At 38.4% G+C, this 24,639-nt stretch overlaps 1 protein-coding gene across 1 annotated transcript; it reads right to left on the bottom strand.

Annotated features, from left to right (window-relative positions):
• Positions 1-2,101: 2,101 nt before the first annotated feature.
• Positions 2,102-22,962, bottom strand: LOC124541102 (methionine--tRNA ligase, cytoplasmic). Its single transcript, XM_047118930.1, has 23 exons — positions 22,730-22,962; positions 21,988-22,111; positions 20,732-20,885; positions 20,265-20,408; positions 18,584-18,681; positions 18,005-18,118; positions 17,509-17,625; positions 16,131-16,206; positions 15,216-15,343; positions 13,476-13,623; positions 12,600-12,899; positions 11,745-11,846; positions 11,180-11,297; positions 10,606-10,676; positions 10,069-10,166; positions 9,183-9,331; positions 8,516-8,648; positions 7,677-7,820; positions 6,731-6,869; positions 5,859-5,921; positions 4,998-5,165; positions 4,249-4,419; positions 2,102-2,431 (listed from the first exon to the last, which is right to left on the bottom strand). The coding sequence occupies exons 1-23, from the start codon at positions 22,830-22,832 to the stop codon at positions 2,315-2,317; spliced, it is 2,979 nt and encodes a 992-aa protein (XP_046974886.1). The 5' UTR covers positions 22,833-22,962; the 3' UTR covers positions 2,102-2,314.
• Positions 22,963-24,639: the final 1,677 nt, after the last annotated feature.

Here is a 24,639-nt window from a genome sequence, read left to right on the forward strand (position 1 = left end):
GTCATCTCACAAGTAACAATCTTTCTAACCATATCATCTTTCACACAATCCATCCATCGTTTTGGTCGTCCCTACCTCTATATCCATCCGGATGCACGCACAAAACCTTCCTTACGACGTTCCTCATTCACTCAACACTCTGATCCATATAGAAATGATTTCGCATCTTATATATCAATAGCGTAAGCCAATTTTTACCCCAGTAATTATGGGACGATAGCTGCACATAGATCGGTTATGGTCTCATTTAGAAGATAAGTCGTAGATTTTCAGAAAGATAGAGGATTCTCGATTGCATAAATTAAATTGTTATGATTTAACAAAGAATTAATTTAAGAGAGCGGTAAAATCTACTGGCCACGTAGAGAGCGACTGTATAAAAAAAACAAATGTAAATCGTGCGATAAATGTCACTTTTCAATGATATAAAATTAAAAAAGAAACGTCTCGTAGGTTACTAAATTTAAAAAAATATGTTGAATCAACAACTAGTCTATAATTTGCCTTACACTTTATTTACACATCACATACATTACTCTGATCCCAATGTAAGTAGCTAAAGCACTTGTGTTATGGAAATCAGAAGTAACGATGGTACCACAAACACCCAGACCCAAGAAAACATAGAAAACTAAACTTGTTCTACATCGACTCGGCCGGGAATCGAACCCGAATTTGGAGTGGCGTACCCATGAAAACCGTTGTACACAATATTCGACCATGGCGTTTATTTAACATGTTTCAACTTAAGTAGGCAAAGCTAACAGCATTTGAGGATTTTTATCACAAAGTTAATAATACCTATTATAAAAATATATAACTCGAAGTACACTGACTGACTGACATGGTGATCTATCAACGCACGGCTCAAGCCACTGGACGGATCGGGCTGAGATTTGGCATGCGGGTAGATGTTATGACGTAGGCATCCGCTAAGAAAGTATTTTGATCAATTCCACCCCTAAGGGGATAAAATTGGGGATGAAAGTTTGTGTAAACCTTTTAAGATTTTCGATTAAACTAAAATTTAAGGTTAGAGCTACTATGATCCCTTATTTTATCCCCCAATATATATATATATATAATACTCCAAGAAAGCACATAGGATACCGAAGAGTAACTACTGAGTTTCTTGCCGGTTCTTCTCGGTAGAATCTACTTTCCGATGGTAGCTTCACTTAATTTTATAATGACGATTCAAAAGTACTTTTAAAAGTAGGCTTGAAAAAAGTTTATTTTGATTTTGATTTTGAAGCCGAAGGCGATTACTAGTTGTAAAAATCTAGTAGGAACGAAAAGGAAATAAAACAATGAAACGCTTAGTAATAGTTTATTACGAGTTTGAATACAAAATAATAAATATTACTCTAAGTGGTATGAACACAACGCCACAGCGACGATTAGATAATCGCTCGCGACGTTTAATACTCTTCGTTTCTGAGCATTTTGTACGAACTGATCTCGTACAGTGAGCCCCAGCGTCCGGACTAGACGGAACCAATTTTGAATAAAGTATATTTGTTTTAAAAATCTGCATTATATTTAAATACATTGATTAAAAAAATCGACATTGTTTTGTTAACAGTACATCAAGTACGGTTAACAAAACAATTCTGTGACTATTTATTGATCAAGTCTTTCGGAACACTTTTAGTATTTGCTTTACATAATAATATAATTTACAGTACATATAGTATTATATAACATCAAAGAATACTCATATTAACAAAATATTAAATTGGAGATTCTGGAATGGAATTTAATATCTTGAGTTTGCTGGAAATTGTAAATTGGCAGTGGACACTCCCGTGCCTCAGACAGCACGCCTTCCTTATCAGATTACGAGTGATACAATAGTGTATCTTTGTACAGTCAGCGTAACAATGGGTTCGTCACCTTAAGATCTATTTTCGCGTGCTCAGTATGAGCGATAATCTGCTTTACCGATCGAGAATATATAACACTGACAGACATATTTTGACAATTCAGTAGAAGATATCATACCTAATTTAAATTTGTAATGAATAATTACGCCATTAAAATATTTCATGTTGATATAGCACTAGACGTTGTGCAACGATGTTACACTATTTTGAACCAAGTTATCATACTATGTAAGTTTAATTTTATATGCAGTTGTCAGTTTAGTGCTTTAATTAATATGAGAACTGACGAAGGTTTTCTTACTCTGACTGTACACACACTGTATTACCTACTGGTGAGGTGTCTACGTGTTACTTCCGGGACTCAACTGTACCATAATATTTAATTTCTCTTCAATTCATTGGAATACATAAATATTTTTAAATACAATCTATTGCTTGGCTTGCAGCGCCGCGAGTTGCTTTTTGAGATCGAGGAGGACGTTCACTTCCGGTTGCCAGACCGACTTGTCTTTCGTCGACGCCTTCAGCTGTCTCACTTTATCGCCCTGGAAATGGACAAAAACTGATCTAATTGAGTTTTAAAGTGATCCCTTGGTGGTAGGGCTTTGTGCAAGCCCGTCTGGGTAGGTACCACCCACTCATCAGTTATTCTGCCGCCAAATAACAGTACTCAGTATTGTTGTGTTCCGGTTTGAAGGGTGAGTGAGCCAGTGTAACTACAGGCACAAGGGACATAACATCTTAGTTCCCAAGCTTGGTGGCGCATTGACGATGTAAGTAATAGTTAATATTTCTTAGAGCGTCATTGTCTATGGGTGATGGTGACCACTTAGGTACCATCAGGTGGCCCATCTGCTCGTCCACCAACCTGTACAATAATAAAAAAAAAAAAATTCTGAGGTTAGAACCTGGAGCAAAGCTAAGCAGTTAGGTAGCCTACACGTGTAGAAGACATTTTACCATATGTGTCTACTATCCACATGGGTTTCTGAGATTCAATGGATATAATCTGGAGCACAATTTAGCAGTCAGGCAACCTGCATGAGTCGGATGACATACAGTGTGTCTACTATCCACATTGGAAAAGCGCGGCTATAAGAGAAGCTATGGAGCTCATTGGCCATTAGGATCATTGTCCAGTCGTGTCTATTATTATTACTGAGTTAGACCCTGTAGTATTTAGTTTTCTGTTATTATGGATACGAATAAGGATTTAATCAAGAGGAATAGGAGTAGTCGGCCTCTGAGTTAGAGGTTGAGGGACAATTCAACTCTTTACAAGATTCCACATTACAGAACTGTTATTCTTAATTACTAAACTACGAAATAATTTAAAATATTAATATTATTTAAAAAAACAGTATTCAATAAATAATCATAATTTCTATTCAACCCGTATGTAGATGATGGTGATTGCGTAAGACAAACTAACACATTTAGAGTATGTATTACTTGTATAAATCTATTTTAATGTCATAAATGTGAAAGCAACTTTGTCTGTGTCGCTCTTTCACGACCAAAGCGCTGAACCGAATTTGATGAAATTTGGTGTGAAGCAAACTTGAACTCCAAGAAGGGATATAGGCTACATTTTGCCTAATACATGACAACGAACGAAGTCGCGTGTGAATACTAGTCGTACACATGTTAGTGTGTATCTTGATGTTTGTGTGCGTTGTAATATTGTTTAATTGTTGCAACTGACTGTTGCTCCTAATTATATTGATATAATTCAATTGTTTTAATGGTGCTTGTTTAGGCTTGTGCTGCGCCATTTCGTATCAAATTCGATATATTATTAAAAGTACAATAAACATTTGACTTAATATATTAAGCGTGTAATTATCTATATTTATATTATATATGTGAAAAAGCGTGGAGTTAATACCTGTTGACTTCCAAGCAGGATACATTAATTGAAATAATTGTATTTAATTAACATGACGTTGTATTTTTTAAATGTTAAAAAAGAGTAACTACTGAGTTTCTTGCCGGTTCTTCTCGGTAGAATCTACTTTCCGAACCGGTGGTAGCTTCACTTAATTGTAAAATGACGATTCAAAAGTGCTTATAAAAGCCTACTTGAATAAAGTTTATTTTGGTTTTGATTTTTTGATTTTTGATTTTGTATGTCTATCGCTCTTACTCGACTAATATTGTAAATGTGAAAGTAATTCTGTTTGTCTAACGCTCTTTCACGACTAAACCACTGAACCGAATTTGATGACAAGCAAAGTTCAACTCCAAGAAATGACAAACTTTTTTGCCTAACACATGACAACCAACATCCTAAAACGCGAGTTAATAAAGTAACGGTCCGTAGTGTGGGTAGTCACTGGTTATTCTTGGTGTCGTGTATAACCTGTTCCGCGATAGCCTTCTCTAGGTTGGCGACGCTGGCCGGGCTCTGGGTTGCCTTGGGTTGCGCCTGCGCATCCGCCAGTTGCTTCTTGAGAGCGAGCAGTATATTGACTTCCGGCTGCCAAACTGATTTGTCTTTTGTTGATGCTTTTAGCTTTCGAACTTTTTCACCCTGTGCAAAATAAAAATAAAAACTTAAAATAATAATTGTAATTGTTCCACGGTTGGGTTAAGACTTTTTAACTAAAGTTAGGACCTTATTCCACTGGGTTGCTGAGTGAACAAATGGCAGATTGTCAGCCGACACATGCAGGTGTCCTCACGATGTAAGTATTGCTATATTTCCATGATACTGGTAACAACAACAACAACAGCCTGTAAATTCCCACTGCTGGGCTAAAGGCCTCCTCTCCCTTGGAGAAGGTTTGGAACATATTCCACCACGCTGTTCCAATGCGGGTTGGTGGAATACACATGTGGCAGAATTTCTATGAAATTTGTCACATGCAGGTTTCCTCACGATGTTTTCCTTCACCGCCGAGTACGAGATGAATTTTAAAGACAAATTAAGCACATGAATCATCGGTGCTTGCCTGGGTTTGAACCCGCAATCATCGGTTAAGATGCACGCGTTCTAACCACTGGGCCATCTCGACTCTTTATACTGGTAATGTAAACAATATACAATGTTTTATATGAAAATGTTTCATATAAAACATGGTATGATATGGTATGTCTAGCGACACCGACCTGTTCCGCGATGGCTTTTTCCAGGCTGGCAACATCGTTGGCGCCGGCGGGCGTCGCCTGCGCTTGCGCAGCTGCGAGTTGTTTCTTCAGAGCGAGCAGTTTATCCACTTCCGGTTGCACGACCGCTTTGTCTTTCGTCGTCGACTTGATCTGACGGACTTTGTCTCCCTGCGTACAGAATTGGGATAATGATGATGATGTCACGGACGTATCGCAGTTCACGTGCGTGCGCAAGCGCAGAAGCACTATATATCTAAATGTGATTTACACTAAAGGACAAATTATATCAAATTAAATTACCTTTAGAAGAAATAACGAGGGTTTGTAAATTTACGATTATTACATATATATATATGATATAACATATAGTCGATATCAAAAATATGGTCAGGAGGCGCCTGTCTCGATAGAGGTGGCTATCTGACTGGTTTTTAAAATCCATTTTATATTATTTAGTAGATGTAGATCCAGTAAAAGTTGTGTTTTTTATTTCTTGTACATATGCCTAAAAATATCATATTAAAAATTCCATATTTAAATAGCACGCAAAAATGGGGTCGGTGACGTCACTTTCCCGTACTTTAATCTGTGGTACATATATGAAGTAGAAAAGAAAAGTTTACAAGAAAGTGACTTCATCATAAGCCCGGCCAATCAGGAGCGTTTCGTGTCACGTGACAAACGTTTGAAAATTTGCATTTTTATTTATGGATTTTTGAATAAATTAAGTATTATTTTTAACTTTCGTCAGTAAATAACCATTTTTAAACTCATAATATACACTGATTACAATGATACACAATTTATTTTTCGCATTGACAAATAGCCTATTATCTCATGAATAAGATGGGAAAGCTGTACCTGTGCGGAGACGGCAGCCTCCAACTCGGCCACGCTGGCGGGCGCTTTGCCGGCCCCGTTTTGCTGAAAACATACATATATGTACTTTTAGAACCAGAAGTAGGAAGTAGGTTAACCTCTAAAACAATTATCTTTAATTTAAAATAACAATCAATCTACCACAAAAGAAAAACATTTAGTCTACAACACAAATAACCATCAATAATCATTATTGCAATTCTCAATGTGACAACTGCGAATCTCCCGCCTTTTTTTTTTTTTAAATAGGGTAGTTGTATGACTTGACGCTGATGTTGCTTGTTTATTCCAACAGTATATATTCTGTGAAATACTTGCATATTTACACTCACCATAATATTCAGTGGCGTGTATTGAAGTTGAGTGTATCGAGATTTAATATTTGATAGTTACAATTTATTATAACGACCTCTTTTTGCCTCGAATAAATAACATTCTGAATATAATGAATTGTATATTCTACACATGCAGAAACTGACTGTTGTATACAGACATATGTTATTATAACTCAAGTTTTTTTAAAGCATTATAATGGTCCTTCGAGCCGGATGATATTCCTTCGATTACTTTTTAGTTGCTCCACATTTATGTATATTATTTTGAAGTTTGTATTGTTTGTTTAATATTGCTGTATATGCGTGTGTGTGTGTGTGTGTGTGTGTGTGTGTGTGTGTGTGTGTGTGTGTGTATGTGTTTTTTTTCTAATTCGAATATTCTCTTTAACTTATATTTGAATCATTAATATTATTAAAACTATCTTTATAAATAAAAAACTTAGTTTCAAAATAGTTTTTGCTATACGAGAACATAAATAAATATTAATTATGAAAATATAGTAATAACTAATAACTCACCTTCTTGGCTCTGTCGCTCTGTGTGCCCGCGTACTTCGCCTTAAGTTTCTCCAGCATTTCCGGCTCGAGCTTGGCGAAAAGCGGCTCCGGCTTGCCGATCACGTGTCCGGGCGGCAGGTACCGGATGAGCGATGGATTCCTACACACGTATATACCTTATGTGAGTATGTTATAGTACCTAGAAGAATTTATACAACAACAACAACAACAACAGCCTGTAAATTCCCACTGCTGGGCTAAAGGCCTCCTCTCCCTTTGAGGAGAAGGTATGGAATATATTCCACCACGCTGTTCCAATGCGGGTTGGTGGAATACACATGTGGCAGAATTTCTATGAAATTTGTCACATTCAGGTTTCCTCACGATGTTTTCCTTCACCGCTGAGCACGAGACGAATTATAAAGACAAATTAAACACATGAATCAGCGGTGTTTGCCTGGGTTTAAACCCGCAATCATCGGTTAAGATGCACGCGTTCTAACCACTGGGCCATCTCGACTCATTTATGAATTTATGCTTCGGTCTAATATCATCATCATCATCATCAGCCTATTTTTGCCCACTGCTGGACTTAGGCCTCTTTAAGTGCACGCCACTGTGGTCTTTCTCCAGCTACTCGCATCCAGCTCCTGCCTGCCGCCTTGCGTATATCGTCACTCCACCGTGTCTGAGGACGTCCTACACTACGTTTGCCGAGACGCGAGACTAGAATGACTCTTTAAATTTAATTAATTTAGTAATGTAAGTTGTGCAAAAGTACTGAAAATTACTATAGTATGGCATATTTTTAATGTGGTACTGTTTATCAGCTACCGATTCCAAAAGTAGATTCAACCATAGACAATCGACAAGAAACGACAAAGTACTCCGAAGCAGTACTATACAGTAAGCACACTCAAAGTGAATATCGACGCGTGAGAAGTGATAACAAGCAAATATAACTCACTTGGGGTTGATTCTAAGCTGTTCCGGCGTGAGGCGCAACTGGTCGCGCAACCGCGCCGCCGCGCGCGGCACGAAGGGCGCCAGCAGCGCAGCCAGCAGCGCAACCAGCTGCACGCACACGCACACCGCCGCCGCACCGCGCGCCCTGCACACACACACACACATTACACACACGTCACACAGGGCCAATCGCGGCGGAATGAACTCTGTGTAATGACGGTCTCCATGGTCGAGTGGTGTGTACACCGGTTTTCATGGGTACGCCACTCCGAGGTCCCGGGTTCGATTCCCGGCCGAGTCGATGTAGATTACCATTAGTTTTCTATGTTGTCTTGGGTCTGGGTGTTTGTGGTATTATCGTTACTTCTGATTTCCATAACACAAGTGCTTCAGCTACTTACATTGGGATCAGAGTAATGTATGTGATTTTGTCTCATATTTATTATTTAGTTATTTATTATAAATAAAAATGTAAAAGTAAAAGTAAAGTAACAGCCTGTAAATTTCCCACTGCTGGGATAAGGCCTCCTCTGCCATTAAGGAGAGGGTTTGGATTCCACCACGCCGTTCCAATGCGGGTTGGTGGAATGCACATGTGGCAGAATTTCGATGAAATTAGACACATGCAGGTTTCCTCACGATGTTTTCCTTCACCGCCGAGCACGAGACGAATTATAAACACAAATTAAGCAAATATATATAGTGGTGCTTGCCTGGGTTTGAACCCGCATTCATCGGTTAAGATGCACGCGTTCTAACCACTGGGCCATTAATATTGATCATTAATACTAAAAAAAAGGGGGGGGAGGGCGTCGTTCGAGGCTCGATTCCTCAGCTCACTTGTCATTGTCGTCTCCGCGCAACAGCACCCAGGGTTGGCTGCTTTGCATGTGCTGGTTGCCCAGGCGCGACACGCTCATCACGCAGCGCAGTGCCTCCCGCAGACGACCCTTCTCCATGTGTTGCACGAACCCTGCCGACCAACGGTCACCATCACATACAACCGACATAACCTTACAACAACAACAACAACAGCCTGTAAATTCCCACTGCTGGGCTAAATGCCTCCTCTCCCTTTGAGGAGAAGGTTTGGTATATTCCACCACGCTGTTCCAATACGGGTTGGTGGAATACACATGTGGCAGAATTTCTATGAAATTTGTCACATGCAGGTTTCCTCACGATGTTTTCCTTCACGAGCACGAGATGAATTATAAAGACAAATTAAGCACATGAATCAGCGGTGCCTGCCTGAGTTTGAACCCGCAATCATCGGTTAAGATGCACGCGTTCTAACCACTGGGCCATCTCGACTCTATACTCATATAACAATAACTTCCTTACTCATTTATAATTTCCATGCCTACTCCTGAGAACCCTCCACCATATCCAAATTACTGATAACCAAGTCCTCCTCCAAAAAGTTAGATCACCTTGGCCCAACATATCCGGTTCTGTGTTATAATAGATCCCCCCCCCCCTTAATTCATGTAACCAGACTACCCACCGGCGACTTCCCTGTTGACGAGCGCGAAAAGCTCGTAGTCGGTAGTGGAGAGCTGCGCGTCAGGCACGGCACCCTGGAAGGCGTTCGCGCAGAAACTCAGCGAACGGTGGCAGAAGTTGCCCAGGTTATTCAGCAACTCAGAGTTGTTCCTGCGGGAACACCGTGCTCGCTTATTGCAGTACGACCAGACGTGATCGTTCAGACACAACTTTGACCTTGAACTATCATGATTGCCTTGGTGGTAGAGCTTTGTGCAAGCCCTCCTGGGTAGGTACCACCCACTCATCAGTTGCCAATGTAACTACAGGCACAAGGGCCATAACATGTTAGTTCCCAAGGTTGGTGGCACATTAACGATGTAAGGAATAGTTAATATTTATTACAGTGTCATTGTCTATGGGTGATGGTGACCGCTTACCATCAGATGGTCCATATGCTAGTCCGACAAAAAAAAAACAATAAAAAAATTTACCATCTCAGGTACTCAGTGATCATTCGTATTCATTATGGATTTGTGAATATGCTCGTTTTTGTCGGCACTTTAGAAATTAAATTTATGGGTAATATTTAAGTGTAATGGTGCTGTAATATAAACAAATATACATAAATATATTTATCAAGAACTGTTTGTAGTGCATTATTGAGAGGAGTTTTTATAAAATTACTTGGAATATTTAAATCTAAAGATTGTTCTGAGCCATTTGAAATTTATAATTTGACAATATTAAGTCAATTCCCTTCAATCAATCAGTCAATAAATAAACCATAGCCCAAATACAACCAACTCTTTCATATGTAATTAAGTAAAGTATGATCGTAGATGATAAAATAACGACTCAGTAAGTGACGCAGATGGACAGATATAAGAGAATGAGTGTCAACGCACCTGGTACCCAGTTCCGCCCAGCTGAAGCTGGAGTCTGACGTCTCCGGGCGGATGCTGGTGAGATAGAACCGCCACACGTCAGACGGTATTCCGGTTTCCTGATAAAAAAAAATTGTATGTTAATATAGAAAAAAGAAATTTGTGACCTAAGCCATGAGGGCAGTCACAAGCTAACAAATCTAAAAAGTTTTTAAACTTTCCATTATAAAATACCATAGACAACCGTCAACCTTCGGAACTGAGACGATATAACCTCTGTGGCTGTAGTGTTTCACTGTTACACTGACTCTTCATTAACCAGATCACAAGATTAAACACTAAATGCTAAGTCATATTACTGGTTGGCGGTAGAATTTAGGCGAGATACTTGTGTGGTGTGGGGACATTTATTTATGGGGTGGTGAACACACAAAGAAATACGTCTATCCCACTTTAGAACAGCGTTTTGTAATGATCACTAAACATTCTCCACAATAGGATAGACTTTGTCCAGTTGTTGGTCATAAACAGACTATTACCCCAAAGCGTATAACATACCTGTGCGTCAGTACCGAACACGCCGACACCACGGGATTTCGAAAATTTGCCATCCTCGTAGTTTAAGTACTCTGCAAAAGATCATCAGTAAAAGTTAAACAGTACCATACAAATATTACAAAAGGGTAAAATTTGGTTATTTGTATGTAGAGGTTAAAAATAACAACAACAGCCTGTAAATTCCCACTACTGGGCTAAAGGCCTCCTCTCACTTTGAGGAGAAGGTTTTGGAACATATTCCACCACGCTGTTCCAATGCGGGTTGGTAGAATACACGTGGCAGAATTTCTATGAAATTCGTCACATGCAGGTTTCCTCGCGAGGTTTTCCTTCACCGCTGAGCACGAGATGGATTATAAAGACAAATTAAGCTCATGACACAGCGGTGCTTGCTTGGGTTTGAACCCGCAATCATCGAGGTTAATCTCCGGCTCTAATTCTAAATTTTTGTTACTGGTAGAGGACCATCTACAGATTATAAAAATCATATTAGTTCATATTACTCTCATCATTCATTTGAAGTCAGGGTCAGGGTACTCTTTGCCACACCGGTGGAAACGTTTCATTAGCTTACCGGTGGCGAACACGTGGTCGACGAGCAAGTGCCCCTCGTTGACGCCGATGACGGTGGCGGGGAACATGACCACGTGGAACGGCACGTTGTCCTTCGCCATGAACTGGTACAGCTTCACCTGGGGGGGGGGGGCACGTTTACACCATAAAACTATTTGTTGCCGGCTTAGCTCGTGTTTTAAGAGCTTTTCATCAGGTGTTAGGCCTGAAACATGTTGTCTATGTCTTTCCTTTTAGGAGTTCAAGTTTTCGTCAAAATTTCATCAAATTCGGCTCAGTTGTTTAGCAGTGATAGAACAACAGATAATCAAGGTTACTTCGCATTTATTATATTAGTAAAGATCAAATTTTTCAGATGCTAAAATCTTGGTATTAAACCCTGTATTGGGTGATTTAAATTATTGGGTGATTATGGGGCTAGCGGGAGGGTAACCCAATGACAAATGACAATGAATTCCAGACAACAAAATAATCAATGGGCTTTTTTACGTAGCCAGAAATATGAATACAGGTGCTTATGTTTTAATGGGTCAGACGTTCATAATTCGATGGGAAATTCCACGTACATCATAGTCCTTGTCCTTCTTCCACCACTTCTCGTAGTGTCCGGTGGCGCACTGCGTTATGCTGAGGTAGCCGAGCGGCGCGTCGAACCACACGTAGAACACCTGAACCAGTACATTCGCTATAGAACACGTACATCACTATACATCCTGTTCCCATGGCATGCTGAGGAAAGATTATTAAGTAATGACGATCTTCAGTTGTTATGTCAGCAATGGAAGTAACGGATTCGTGTAAAAAATGGTGTTTTGAACGTCGGCGAAGTTAGCAAATACTATAAAACATGTATTCTAACTTTACTTTCACTACTTGGCAACGGAATATAAATATGGAGGGGGGGGGGGGCATCACATAAAAAAATGTTTAAAATCAATTCAATATATTAAATATACATAAATAGATTATTAACATTTAAAAAAATGGATCGCAAAAGTCTTATATAAATAGAGACTATTTATATATTTATACTAGAGTGTATTGTTTAATGGCACACAGATAGCTAGCGATGTGAGAGCCGTCGATTGAGCTCGCAATTCTGGCACTCACAATCACTAGCAGATTAATCAAAAGTAATTACGAGACAAAAAAAAATTCCAGTTTCTAGTATCAATAAGTTATTTTGATCGGGGGAGGGGGGGTGTTCTTAACTCGGAAGCTCAGAGTTCTGGCACTCACAATCACTAGCAGGCTCGATCAAACATAATTATGAGGTAAAAAAATCTTTTCAGTTTCGAGTATCGACAAGTCATTTTGATGGGGGGGGCCTTGTCTTAGCTCAGAAGAAGTTCCTCTCAAATTCAACTATCATAGCCTAAGGGCGTTGACCCCGGCTGTGGGGCGCAGAGTGTAGGGCTTACCTTGTCGCGGCAGGCGGGCAGCGGCACGGGCACGCCCCAGCGCAGGTCGCGCGTGACGGCGCGCGCGCGCAGCGCCTCGCGCAGCCAGCCGCGCGACACGGCGCGCGCCGGCGCCGACCAGCCGCCCGCCGCGCCCGCCGCCCACGCGCGCAGCGCCGGCTCTAGCTGGCCCAGCTCCAGGAACATTTGCTCGCTGGCGCGCAGCACGGGCGGCGCGGCGCACAGCTTGCAGCGCGCGCGCACCAGCTCGGCCGCGTTCACGAGGCGCCCGCACGCGTCGCACTGGTCACCACGCGCGTCCTCGAAATCAAAAAAAAAAATCAAAACGCGTCGCACTGGTCGCCGCGCGCGTCCTCGAAATCAAAATCAAAGTATACTTTATTCAAGTTTTTTTCTTGGTGGTAGGGCTTTGTGCGAGCCCGTCTGGGTAGGTACCACCCACTCATCAGTTATTCTACCGCCAAACAACAGTACTCGGTATTGTTGTGTTCCGGTCTGAAGGGTGAGAGAGCCAGTGTAACTACAGGCACAAGGGACATAACATCTTAGTTCCCAAGGTTGGTGGCACATTGACGATGTAAGGAATAGTTAATAATTCTTACAGCGTTAATGTCTATGGGCGATGGTGACCACTTACCATCAGGTAGCCCATATGCTCGTCCGCCAACCTATACCATAAAAAAAAAGTGGGCTTTTACAAGCACTTTTGAATCGTCATTTAACAATTAAGTGAAGCTACCACCGGTTCGGAAAGTAGATTCTACCGAGAAGAACCGGCAAGGAACTCAGTAGTTACTCTTTTTCAACATTTAAAAAAAATACAGTCATGTTAGTTAATTTTTAAGTTAATACAATTATTAAATTAATAGTAGTAACCTCGTAGCCGCAGCCGGCGTGCGGGCACGTGCCCTCCACAAACCGGTCCGCCAGGAACCGTTGGCACCGCTCGCAGAACTGCTGGTCCACCGACTGCTTGCTTATGAACCCGTTGTCCATCAGCTTTAGGAACATCTTCTGTGCTATCCTGCGTGACGTCACAGCACACCGATATCACGTATTCATTTTTATAGTGGACATCGTTCCTGAATCAGATACTCGCTATTGAATTCGAACTTTGTACCGCACACCGATATCACTTATTCATTTTTGAAGCAGATATTTTCCTGAATCACTTACACGCTATTCAATTCAATGTTTGTACCATTTTGAAATAAAAATAATTTCCATTATTAGGTTATTTCAAATAACTCAATAACACAAATATATTTAAGGTATAAAAAAATATCATTTAAATAAAACAAAAATAGATTAAGTCCCAAAATTGATCCTTGCGGGATACCCAGTCTAAGCACAGATTCAGAAGACTTTGTTCCATTAGTATGCACCTATGGAAGTGCCTATGGAATTCTTAATACTCAAATATTAAGCAATGAAAGCTTTACCATTAACTCCGTAATATTTAATTTACAAAAGCGTTTCGTGATCAACATAATCAAATGCTTCTGATTAATCATTATTTATATTAGCAGTCTGTTATATCTTCCATGTATTTAATTTAAAGTAGTGACACACTAAATATTCGTGTATTATATATAGTATTGGTGCAAAAAGCTTCATCAAAAGTATAACACCTCGCGTTATTGCCTCCACTGGTGACAGGAGGGCTGGTTCGTCTTTTTGCCCAGAGGATCGGAATTGCGATTCAACGGGGAAATGCTGCTAGCATTCTTGCCACCATTCCACGCGGTTTAGATTTGTACAGTGTGTAGTTTCAGTTCATATTTTCATGTATATTTAAGCATAAGAAAGCTTAAAATAAAAGATTAATGAAATAGCAAATGAACAAAAAGTTGTTTTAATCTTCAAAATATTTTGCTCAACGACGAAAGTATAGAAATATGCCTCTAAAATAAAAATAAAACTTTTGTTTCCACTTTTAAAAATTGAAGTTTTTGAATGATGTTTTTTTTTTCGCGTTTGCTAACATTATTAAAAATAAATACTAAATATGGTCATGTATGTCATATACGATAAGAAGCTGTAACGAGATGTCGGTTTGAAGATTGAGTGAGCCAGTATAAAGTCCAGCAAAGTTCCCAAGATTGATGGCGCATTGGCGATGTAAGAAATAGTTAATATTTTTTAAAGCGCCATTGTGTATTTGCTGTGGATACCACTTACCATCAGGTGACCTATATGCTCGCCTTTAAAAGAATGGTGAGAATTTCTCAAGAGAGAGAGAGATAGAGGAAGAACTATAAAATCAAAAAGTAAAAAAAAAAGTAAAGTAACAGCCTGTAAATTTCCCACTGCTGAGATAAGGCCTCCTCTTCCATTAAGGAGAGAGATTGGAACATATTCCACCACGCTGTTCCAATGCGGGTTGGTGGAATGCACACGTGACAGAATTTCGATGAAATTAGACACATGCAGGTTTCCTCACGATGTTTTCCTTCACCGCCGAGCACGAGATGAATTATAAACACAATTAAGCACAAATATATAGTGGTGCTCGCCTGGGTTTGAACCCGCAATCATCGGTTAAGATGCACGCGTTCTAACCACTGGGCCATCACAGCTCTATAAAATCAAAGCACTGTAGATAATCAGACTCACTCGGTCTGCTCCGGCGTGCTGGTCCTGCCGAAATAGTCGAAGCTGATATCGAACCAGCGGTACACGGCCTCGTGGATCGTGTGGTACTTGTCGCAGATCTCGCGCGGCGTCACTCCCTCCTCCAGCGCCTGCCACACGACACCACATCACCAACCCCACAAACGCCCCACTGGCTTTGAGCCCGAGGACCATTCACATTTCCAGACTTAAATCTATACCAATATTTAACTTGGTGGTAGGGCTTTGTGCAAGCCCGTCTGTGTAGGTACCACCCACTCATCAGTTATTCTACCGCCAAATAACAATACTCGGTATTGTTGTGTTCCGGTCTGAAGGGTGAATCAGCCAGTGTAACTACAGGCACAAGGGACATAACATCTTAGTTTCCAAGGTTGGTGGCGCATTGACGATTTAAGGAATACTTAATATTTCTTACAGCGTCAATGTCTATGGGCGATGGTGACCACTTACCATCAGGTGGCCCATATGCTCGTCCGCCAACCTATACCATAAAAAAAAAAACTTGTTTGGTTGGAGGTAATCTAAGGAACTGCTGGTCAGATTTGAATAATACTATCAGTATGAGATAGCCCAATTGGGTTAGAAAATTATTCCTATTGAGAGATTCAGTTGTACGCTGCGTACACTATTGGTTTCGCAAAACGCATCTTGCGCTCGCAGGAAAATGTCATGAGAAAAATTGCGTTTGGTTTATGGTATTCATTCTGCCCATTTTGGTATCCATCAAGCCTATATGGGACAGCCTTTTGGCATAGGTTCCATATCATTTCCTCGGAGCAGAGTGGAGTTGAAGTCCAGCAAGGCAGCCATTTATATATTGTGCCTTACTAAGTTATTATTTTTTAACTCTATATATATATAGTAATAATACAACTGTTAATGTAAAAGTCATACCTTGGTTTCTGTAGCTGTTCCGTACTCGTCAGTCCCGCAGATGAAAAGCGTGTTGTAGTCGCACAGCCGACAGTACCTGCGGTTTATATATGTATGTTATGAGCTATATAAGCAGGATCGATTTGAATTCTAGAGTTTAGAGGGCCCGGGACAAATAATGAGTACATTGAGAGGTACGATTATAAAATAATAGATGGAAAACCGGCTTATTTCAGGTAAAATAAATATACAAATACAGATTATAATTTATTAAATAGATAAATAAATATGAGACAACATCAGATACATTACTCTGATCCCAATGTAAGTAGCTAAAGCACTTGTGTTATGGAAGATCAGAAGTAACGACGGTACCACAGACACCCAGGCCAAAGACAACATAGAAAACTAATGATAATCTACATCGACTGGACCGGGAATCGAACCCGGGACCCCGGAGTGGCGTACCTATAAAAACCGCTGTACACACCACTCGACCACAGATTTATTGTGGAAAAGTTCCCATCTGGAACACACCGAACGCACCCGTATACTTCAAACATGGCCGCCCGTTGAACTGTCATTGTCATTGAATTTAATGGATATCGAAATATCTCAATTATCCAAAATTGTGGTTATATATTGTCATATAAAAAAAATATTACTTTTTAGCGATCTATTATTGTGTGATAGTGATTTTTCGTGTGATAGTGATGTAACCGTGTGATAGTTATGTTACCGTGTGATAGTGATGTTACCGTGTGATAGTGATGTTATCGTGTGATTGTGATGTTGTCGTGTGATAGTGATGTTATCATGTGATAGTGATGTTATCGTGTGATAGTGATGTTATCGTGTGGTAGTGATGTTATCGTGTGATAGTGATGTTACCGTGTGATACTGATGTGTCCATGTGATAGTGATGTTATCGTGTGATAGTGATGTTATCGTGTGATAGTGATGTTATCGTGTGATAGTGATGTTACCGTGTGATACTGATGTGTCCGTGTGATAGTGATGTTATCGTGTGATAGTTATGTTATTGTGTGATAGTGATGTTATCGTGTGATAGTGATGTTATCGTGGGATAGTGATGTTATCGTGTTATAGTGATGTTATCGTGTGATAGTGATGTTATCATGATATAGTGATTTTATCGTGTTATAGTGATGTTATCGTGTGATAGTGATGTTATCGTGTGATAGTGATGTTATCGTGTGATAGTGATTTTATCGTGTGATGGTGATGTTATCGTGTGATAGTCATGTTATCGTGTGATAGTGATGTTATCGTGTGATAGTGATTTTATCGTGTGATGGTGATGTTATCGTGTGATAGTCATGTTATCGTGTGATGGTGATGTTATCGTGTGATAGTGATGTGTGTGTGGGTGTCGCACCTGGCGAAGACGTCGGCGGAGAGCACGCAGCCTATGATGTTGCCGAGGTGCGGCACGTTGTTGACGTAGGGCAGCGCCGACGTGATCAACACGTTGCGACGCCCCTTTAGCGGCAGGCTGCAACAGTTATTGGATAGCATTAGATATTAAGATCATCAACACCCTATAAATTTCCCACTGCTGGGCTGAGTTACCACTTTGAGGAGAAGGTTTGGAACATATTCCCACCACGCTGTTCCAACGCGGGTTGGTGGTGGCAGAATTTCAATAAAATTAGACACATCACTCCATCGCTGAGCACGAGATGAATTATAAACAGAAATTAAGCACATGAATATTCAGAAACGGGCTTAGGTTTAAACCCACAACCATCGGTTAAGTTGCACGCGTACTAACCGCTGGGGCATCTCGGTTTGTCAGTGGAATATTAACAGGCTATTGTTGTCGTCTGCCGGTCCGCCAGTACACGACAAAGGTAATATAATGCATTCCTTACATCACTTCCTGCTTCTGCAGCGGCTCCTGTAAGTTCTTCACGCCGTTGATCCAGTTCTCCTTCGCCGCTTCTATTTCTTCTGCCGTCACGCTCGCTTCCTGAGATTCTGGAGTCCTGCAAACGAATATACGTCTTAATAACTCATATATAAGATTCAGTTTAGCTTGATGTAGAACACTTAATAGCTCAAGCATTTACGAGCCTTCACAACACAGTGTACGACACAAGTTTCGATCCTAAACTATTTTGACTATTTCAATACACAGTTAGTATACGGCTGCGCTGGGGGGGGGGGGAGGCAACACATATATATAATTATATATACACATACAAACACACACAAAAAAATTGAAAACAGACAGTTATTTAGAGTGGAAATAGCATTATTAAGTATAAAAAGTTATAAAATAGCAAAAAGAAAATATTCTTAATGATGAACGATGAAATGGGAACAGTTGCCTCGCTGTGGATTTTTTCTGAACCCATGAATCACAGGCTTTACACTTTGGAATTAAAGGGATAACAGTAACACCTTGAGTGTTTCGAGCTTAATATTATTTGAATGTTTGTTAGACTCACCCAACAGGGGAGACCATGTTGGTGAATTGCGGAATGCCCAGAGCGGACGTCGGCGCGAACGGGCCCTCCAGCGAGCCGCCCCACTGCTGCACCGCGTACTGGGGTCACATAACAGCTATATACAACAACAACAACAACAACAACAACAACAACAGCCTGTAAATTCCCACTGCTGGGCTAAAGGCCTCCTCTCCCTTTGAACCTCCTTCCCTAGACTTTCTGAAGAAATTCTGTAGCATATTTAGAATCAGCATTGCCGTGCGGTCGCTAGTGTAAGAATAAAGTTAGCAAGAAACTTTTTAGGTAATTTAACATAGAGGAGCGCTTTCCTCAGTGAACACGTATTGTTTTTCTATTGACATGTATACAACAACAGCCTGTAAATTCCCACTGCTGGGATAGAGCCTCCTCTCCCTTTGAGGAGAAGGTTTGGAACATATTCCACCACGCTGTTCCAATGCTGGTTGGTGGAATACACGTGTGGCAGAATTTCTATGAAATTTGTCACATGCAGGTTTCCTCACGATGTTTTCCTTCACCGCTGAGCACGAGATGAATTATAAAGACAAATTAAGCACATGAATCAGCGGTGCTTGCCTGGGTTTGTACCCGCAATCATCGGTTAAGATGCACGCGTTCTAACCACTGGGCCATCTCGACTCTCAACAGCTATATAAATACAACTTATGAAATATGTCAGCTTGCCGAGTCAATGCTAGAGCATTTTATTGGCGTAGTGGTCAAGTAAGAACTAGCGCGCACTGGTAACTTTTGTCACGGTGACTGTTTCGTCACTCACACTCTTGTCGAGTCCATGAATATGTAGTGCGCGCACTTTACGACGTGACAATTGGTTGACATTTGTGTCTGCATCTGTACATATTCACGGACTTGACAAGAGTGACGAAACAGTCACCGTGACAAAAGTTACCAGTGCGCGCTAGTGCTGAGACTAATGAAATAGATATTCTTTTGTTTTCATTTTATGTTTACGTTTATTTATTTATTTTTTCGCTGTATATTTTTTAGTATTAGTACACTAACATAGTTTTTAAGTTGATATTATAACTAACAAATGGACTGTCTTTAATAAATAAATTGTTATTATTTTTATTAAAATTAGTTATTTGATGGGCCGACAAAAGGTTATTGGAGTTTTCTGTGTAATTGCACTGTGAAAACCCGGAGTTAGGAAATTAATTTCGGACAAATAAATGGTCGGATTGCCGTCCAACCGCGTTATAACTATGTCCTTGGTCTTCCTTAGGATTGACCACTGTGACCGTAATCGGCGTGGTCAACGCCATTATCACTAACTAGTGTACGCGCGAGAGATGCTTTCATAAATATAAATCATTTGTAAGAAATACATTAGTAAAGAAGGCATATTATTTAGTAAAAGATCATGCAGACGATAAAAAAGCGTCGAATTAAAAATTGTTGACTTGCAGGCAAGATGTATTACATACATATAAAATTGTATTCAAGTAACATGACTGTATTTTTAAATGTTGAAAAAGAGTAACTACTGAGTTTTTGCTGGTTCTAATCTACAAAATCTACTTTCCGAACCGGTGGTAGCTTCACTTAATTGTTATATGACGATTCAAAAGTGCTTGTAAAAGCCGTCTTGAATAAAGTATATGATTGATTGATGATTCTTATTGAATATTTTATTCACCTGAATAGCCTTCGCAGATCCCAGCTCGTCGGCCCATCTCAAAACGTTGGGGCACTCTGCTAAGTATTGCTTTTGATAATCCTTGTTGTGGCACAATGGGTACAGGGTGCTCCATATAGATATATCAGCGGCTGAGAGTTTGTCCTGAAAATTGAGTTTATAATTTATATACTAAATATTAAGTAGCAGTCCCACTGCTGGGCTTCTTTAGAAGATTTGTAGCTAATTGCACCATTTGCTCCTATATGGTCTGATAATTATGCATGTGTTGGTTTGCTTGCTTGTATACCATATAAAAAAAAAGTACATAATAACATAGTCCCCAAGTTTGGTGACGCATAGATTTAAGGAATAACTAAAATATCTCACAGCACCAGTGTCCATGATCAGTGTTAACCACTTACCATCCGATGGTACATTTGCCTATCAAAACACAATTAAAATTATCAACATATTAAAATGCTTACCCCGATAATATATTTATGTGTCTTCAATAGCCCGTCAATCATCAAGAGCAGTGAGTTCAGTGCTTGCTTGAGGTCGGACGCGACTGATTTGCTCATCAAGACCGCCGCAGTGGTCGGTTGTAATCGTGTCGCTTCCCATTCTTGCATCTGTTGACTGCAAATATCAAAAATAAATACTGATCAGGATTATATAGTTCATAAAAGAACTCAATCTATACTAATTATATGTATATAGGAAAGTAACTCTGAGTAGTGACTAGTCTTTCATGGTCATACCACTGAAACAAATTCGATGATAATCAGTCTACAGAAAACTTGAACACCAATGAAAAATAAAGGCATTTTATCAATAACCTATGCCCATCCCCAGCACACAAAAACATGGAAAAACAAGTATTCTAAAAAGTAATTCATATTAACATGATTTAATTAACATGATTATTTTTAATATTAAAGTTATTTAATATGGGATATTTACCATGTTTTGTTATTTAATATCCTTTTCCACAAACAAAAACAAACAAAAAAATAAAAAACATGGTAAATAGTAGTAAAGTAACAGCCTGTAAATTTCCCACTGCTGGGCTAAGACCTCCTCTCCCTTTTGAAAAGAAGGGATATTATATTCCACCACGCTGTTCCAATGCATATTAGTGGAATACATATGTGGCAGAATTTCAATGAAATTAGACACATGCAAGTTTCCTCACGATGTTTTCCTTCACCTCCGAGTATGAAATGAATTATAAAAACAAATTAAGCACATATATATAGTGGTGCTTGCCTGGGTTTGCAATCATTGGCTAAGATGCACGCGTTCTAACCACTGGGCCATCTCAGCTTACATCCTGTCTTAAATAATAATTCATAATATCTATTTAAAAGATATATTGTTAAAATAAGCAGTCAAATATCAATTGATAATAAAGATAGATACTTCGTTTGTATGTCTTGGTGGTTCGTTTCAAGATACTACACCTTAAGCTGTATAGTTTTACATTCAATTAACTTTTAGAGTAATAAAACATATTTTGAATTTGAAGATAAATATATATGATCAAAAGAAATGTTAAAGTACTTTTTCTAAGATGTTAATTAGAAAACATTCACAAAATTCAATTAATAAAAATAAATGCATTCTTGATAAAGATTTTAGTGTCATTTTAGGAACTTGAATATGAGAAATTGAATTAGCACAGTATAATTACTTTAGAAAGAAGATAAAGAATGAAAGAAAAACTAAAATATCAACTTACCACTGTCCATTTTGAGAGAGATCTAAGACCGGAAATAAATATTGCGCCGCAGCATTACTGCTGAAGAAACTGAGCTGGTCGTCCACCTCCAGTAACGGCAGCGCCTTTGGCCCTGCGGACACGTCTGCCGTGCAGACTAGTGCTCAGTACCAGTACCAACACCCAGTTAGTTGCATGCTTATATGTATTATGTATGTAACCAATCAGATATTTATATATAAACTTATAAATCTTAAGCCTATTCCGTAGGAGTTATGTTAAAAAGTGTCAATATTTCCATAGACAAATTTAATCTTTAAATTAAATAATATGGCTTTTAAATTTATATTCCATACAGGATTTCATACAAGATATATACTTCATCATGCAAAATAATGCGATTGATAAAAAAGCGTAACGATCGAAATTCATGCCGGTTCATTAAAGAATAATGTACAATCTAAATAATTAATTGATTTACCATTTAATTAAATCCAATAACATTAAAATCTACTTAGAAATATTTCTATAATAACAGCATAAAGCAAAGAATTACAAGGTTATAGGAAAACCACGTAAACAAATGAAAAACAGCATTATGATGAGTAAGAATAAAAATCTGATGTAATTATAGCATTATTAATACTATGATAAATTAACTATATTAATAACAGAAAAATAGCAAAATTATAACATATCAAAATAACAGAATATCGATCATGTCTGTTTTCTATTTATTTTTTTATAAAATATAGAATACTACCTTCGAAAGTTGCTTTCTTTAGTTCTATCTTTTTGCCGGCTAAATTAGCCGCTATTAACAACTTTAGTGTTGCGGTATTATTATCGTTCGTATATATCTTCATTATAACTTAATTTTATTATATATATGGTACAAAAATCCTAACTTGCGTGAAACATAACCTAATTGATAATTCTTATTGGAGCTGGCACCTGACGATTTGCATCAAGTTTGCATGACCTATGACACTGACAGCTCACGATGACGTTACTTAAAAAGTATTGCCAGCTCTATCAGTATGCTATTCATTTATATAGCATCTACATATATAAGATATTTATATACATATACAAGCCGTTTGATTAAATATTTCTTTATAATACTTCAATTAAAAGAATACAATGTTGGTGTGATAAATTTTAAAGATAATTATTACAATAAACTTGTAACTTCTACTTTCCGTTTACATACGGTGCAGAGAATCTTTTTGGGCATGGTATACATATATATAATATGATACCGGGAATTATAATTAATTTACTATTAACTAAATAAAAAAATATAATTTAGAATAAATAAATAACTTTTATTATTCATTAAAACAATATTTATTAAAAAAAATACGCCTGGATTCAGTAGGGGATTTACAAATCTATCGCTAGTAAGCTATTCAATTTTTGCCGCCCCTACTTTTTTTTGCAACATTAATGATTTGTGTTCTATCGTCCTCATTACATCGGTTATTTCCCGTTATTAGTATGCTTATAAACTAGGTGACATTTCTGTCAGTTACTAGATAAGTTTTCCAACCCACTATGTAGTGACGAGTATACGGATTTCGGACATATATATACATATATACATATAAGTGTAAGTTTTTTTTAATTTCTGTAAGATACCAAATTTGGGCTAAATTTGCAGCCCATTTAAATCTGCCGCTCTAGGCTCCAGCCTACTAAGCCTATCGGTTAATCCGCCACTGCCCGGATTTAAGATAGGTTAATAATCAATTAACAATTTAAGTTTAATTTCATTGTAATGGAAAAAAATAGACAACAGAATGCTTATGTATACTTAGCATTCTCTTTTATTTTATTTTGTTATGAAAGAACATTAACAAGGCATATAATACAAATTTAATTGTATATGAGTAACTGACTTTCTTACTATTTCTTGAAATTTAACAATTAGTCAAAAAGCTTTTTTTCATCATTATTATTAAAATTTAGATTAGAAAATAGGATTTAAAAATAAACAAATAATATTCACATTTCATCAAATTTTATTCATAAAAATTAAACATTTTTGTTTCTAAATATTTACTAGCCTTATTTAAATAACATAAAATTTGGAATAACGCTTACAACTAAAAGAAGTAAAAGAAAATGCGGTGAGTTCAGAAAATGTCAAATATCAACCGGTAAGCGAATTGTCAAATCGATATGATCACAACCTTTTTCAATGAATTATGTTGTTAAGCATTCACTATCTGTGAGAACTATATCAAAACTCAATTTAAAATATACATTGGCAGAATATAATACGAAATTAAATTAAAAAAAAAAAATACCTTGCGCCATTTTGTGTTCACGTTTTGTTTTTTTTTTTTTATTATTATAACTTTTGATAATGAGTACAATACTTTTGAGCCGCTAATGAAAATTAAAAAAAAAATTTTTTTTTTTGAAACAGTAGCAAAGTGATAGGACGCACATGGAGTAGCAGCCTTATATAATAAAATATAAAAACGTCAGAATATAACTTTTCTTGGTACTATTTGACAATTCACTTGCGGCATTTAAAAAAATTAAGATGTCAAAATCCAATGATTGTTATTTTGTGCCAGTTGAGGTATTCTGTAAGAAACTCGAAACTCACGCAGAATGTCAGAATGTGATATACGTATGTTACGATATACGTACGTGTGATAT

This window comes from Vanessa cardui, chromosome 27 (genome assembly GCF_905220365.1).
Source record: "Vanessa cardui chromosome 27, ilVanCard2.1, whole genome shotgun sequence".
NCBI classification, from domain to species: Eukaryota; Metazoa; Arthropoda; class Insecta; order Lepidoptera; family Nymphalidae; genus Vanessa; species Vanessa cardui.

Bases quoted from the DNA above. Each gene is read 5' to 3' on its own strand.
- LOC124541102 (XM_047118930.1), bottom strand. From the start codon at position 22,832: ATGAAGATATATACGAACGATAATAATACCGCAACACTAAAGTTGTTA. The intron at 18,119-18,583 runs GTGAGTCTAACA...ATTCGTTTGCAG, and splicing joins AACATGGTCTCCCCTGTTGG to GACTCCAGAATCTCAGGAAG. The intron at 7,821-8,515 runs GTGAGCTGAGGA...GTGTGTGTGCAG, and splicing joins CGCGGAGACGACAATGACAA to GGCGCGCGGTGCGGCGGCGG.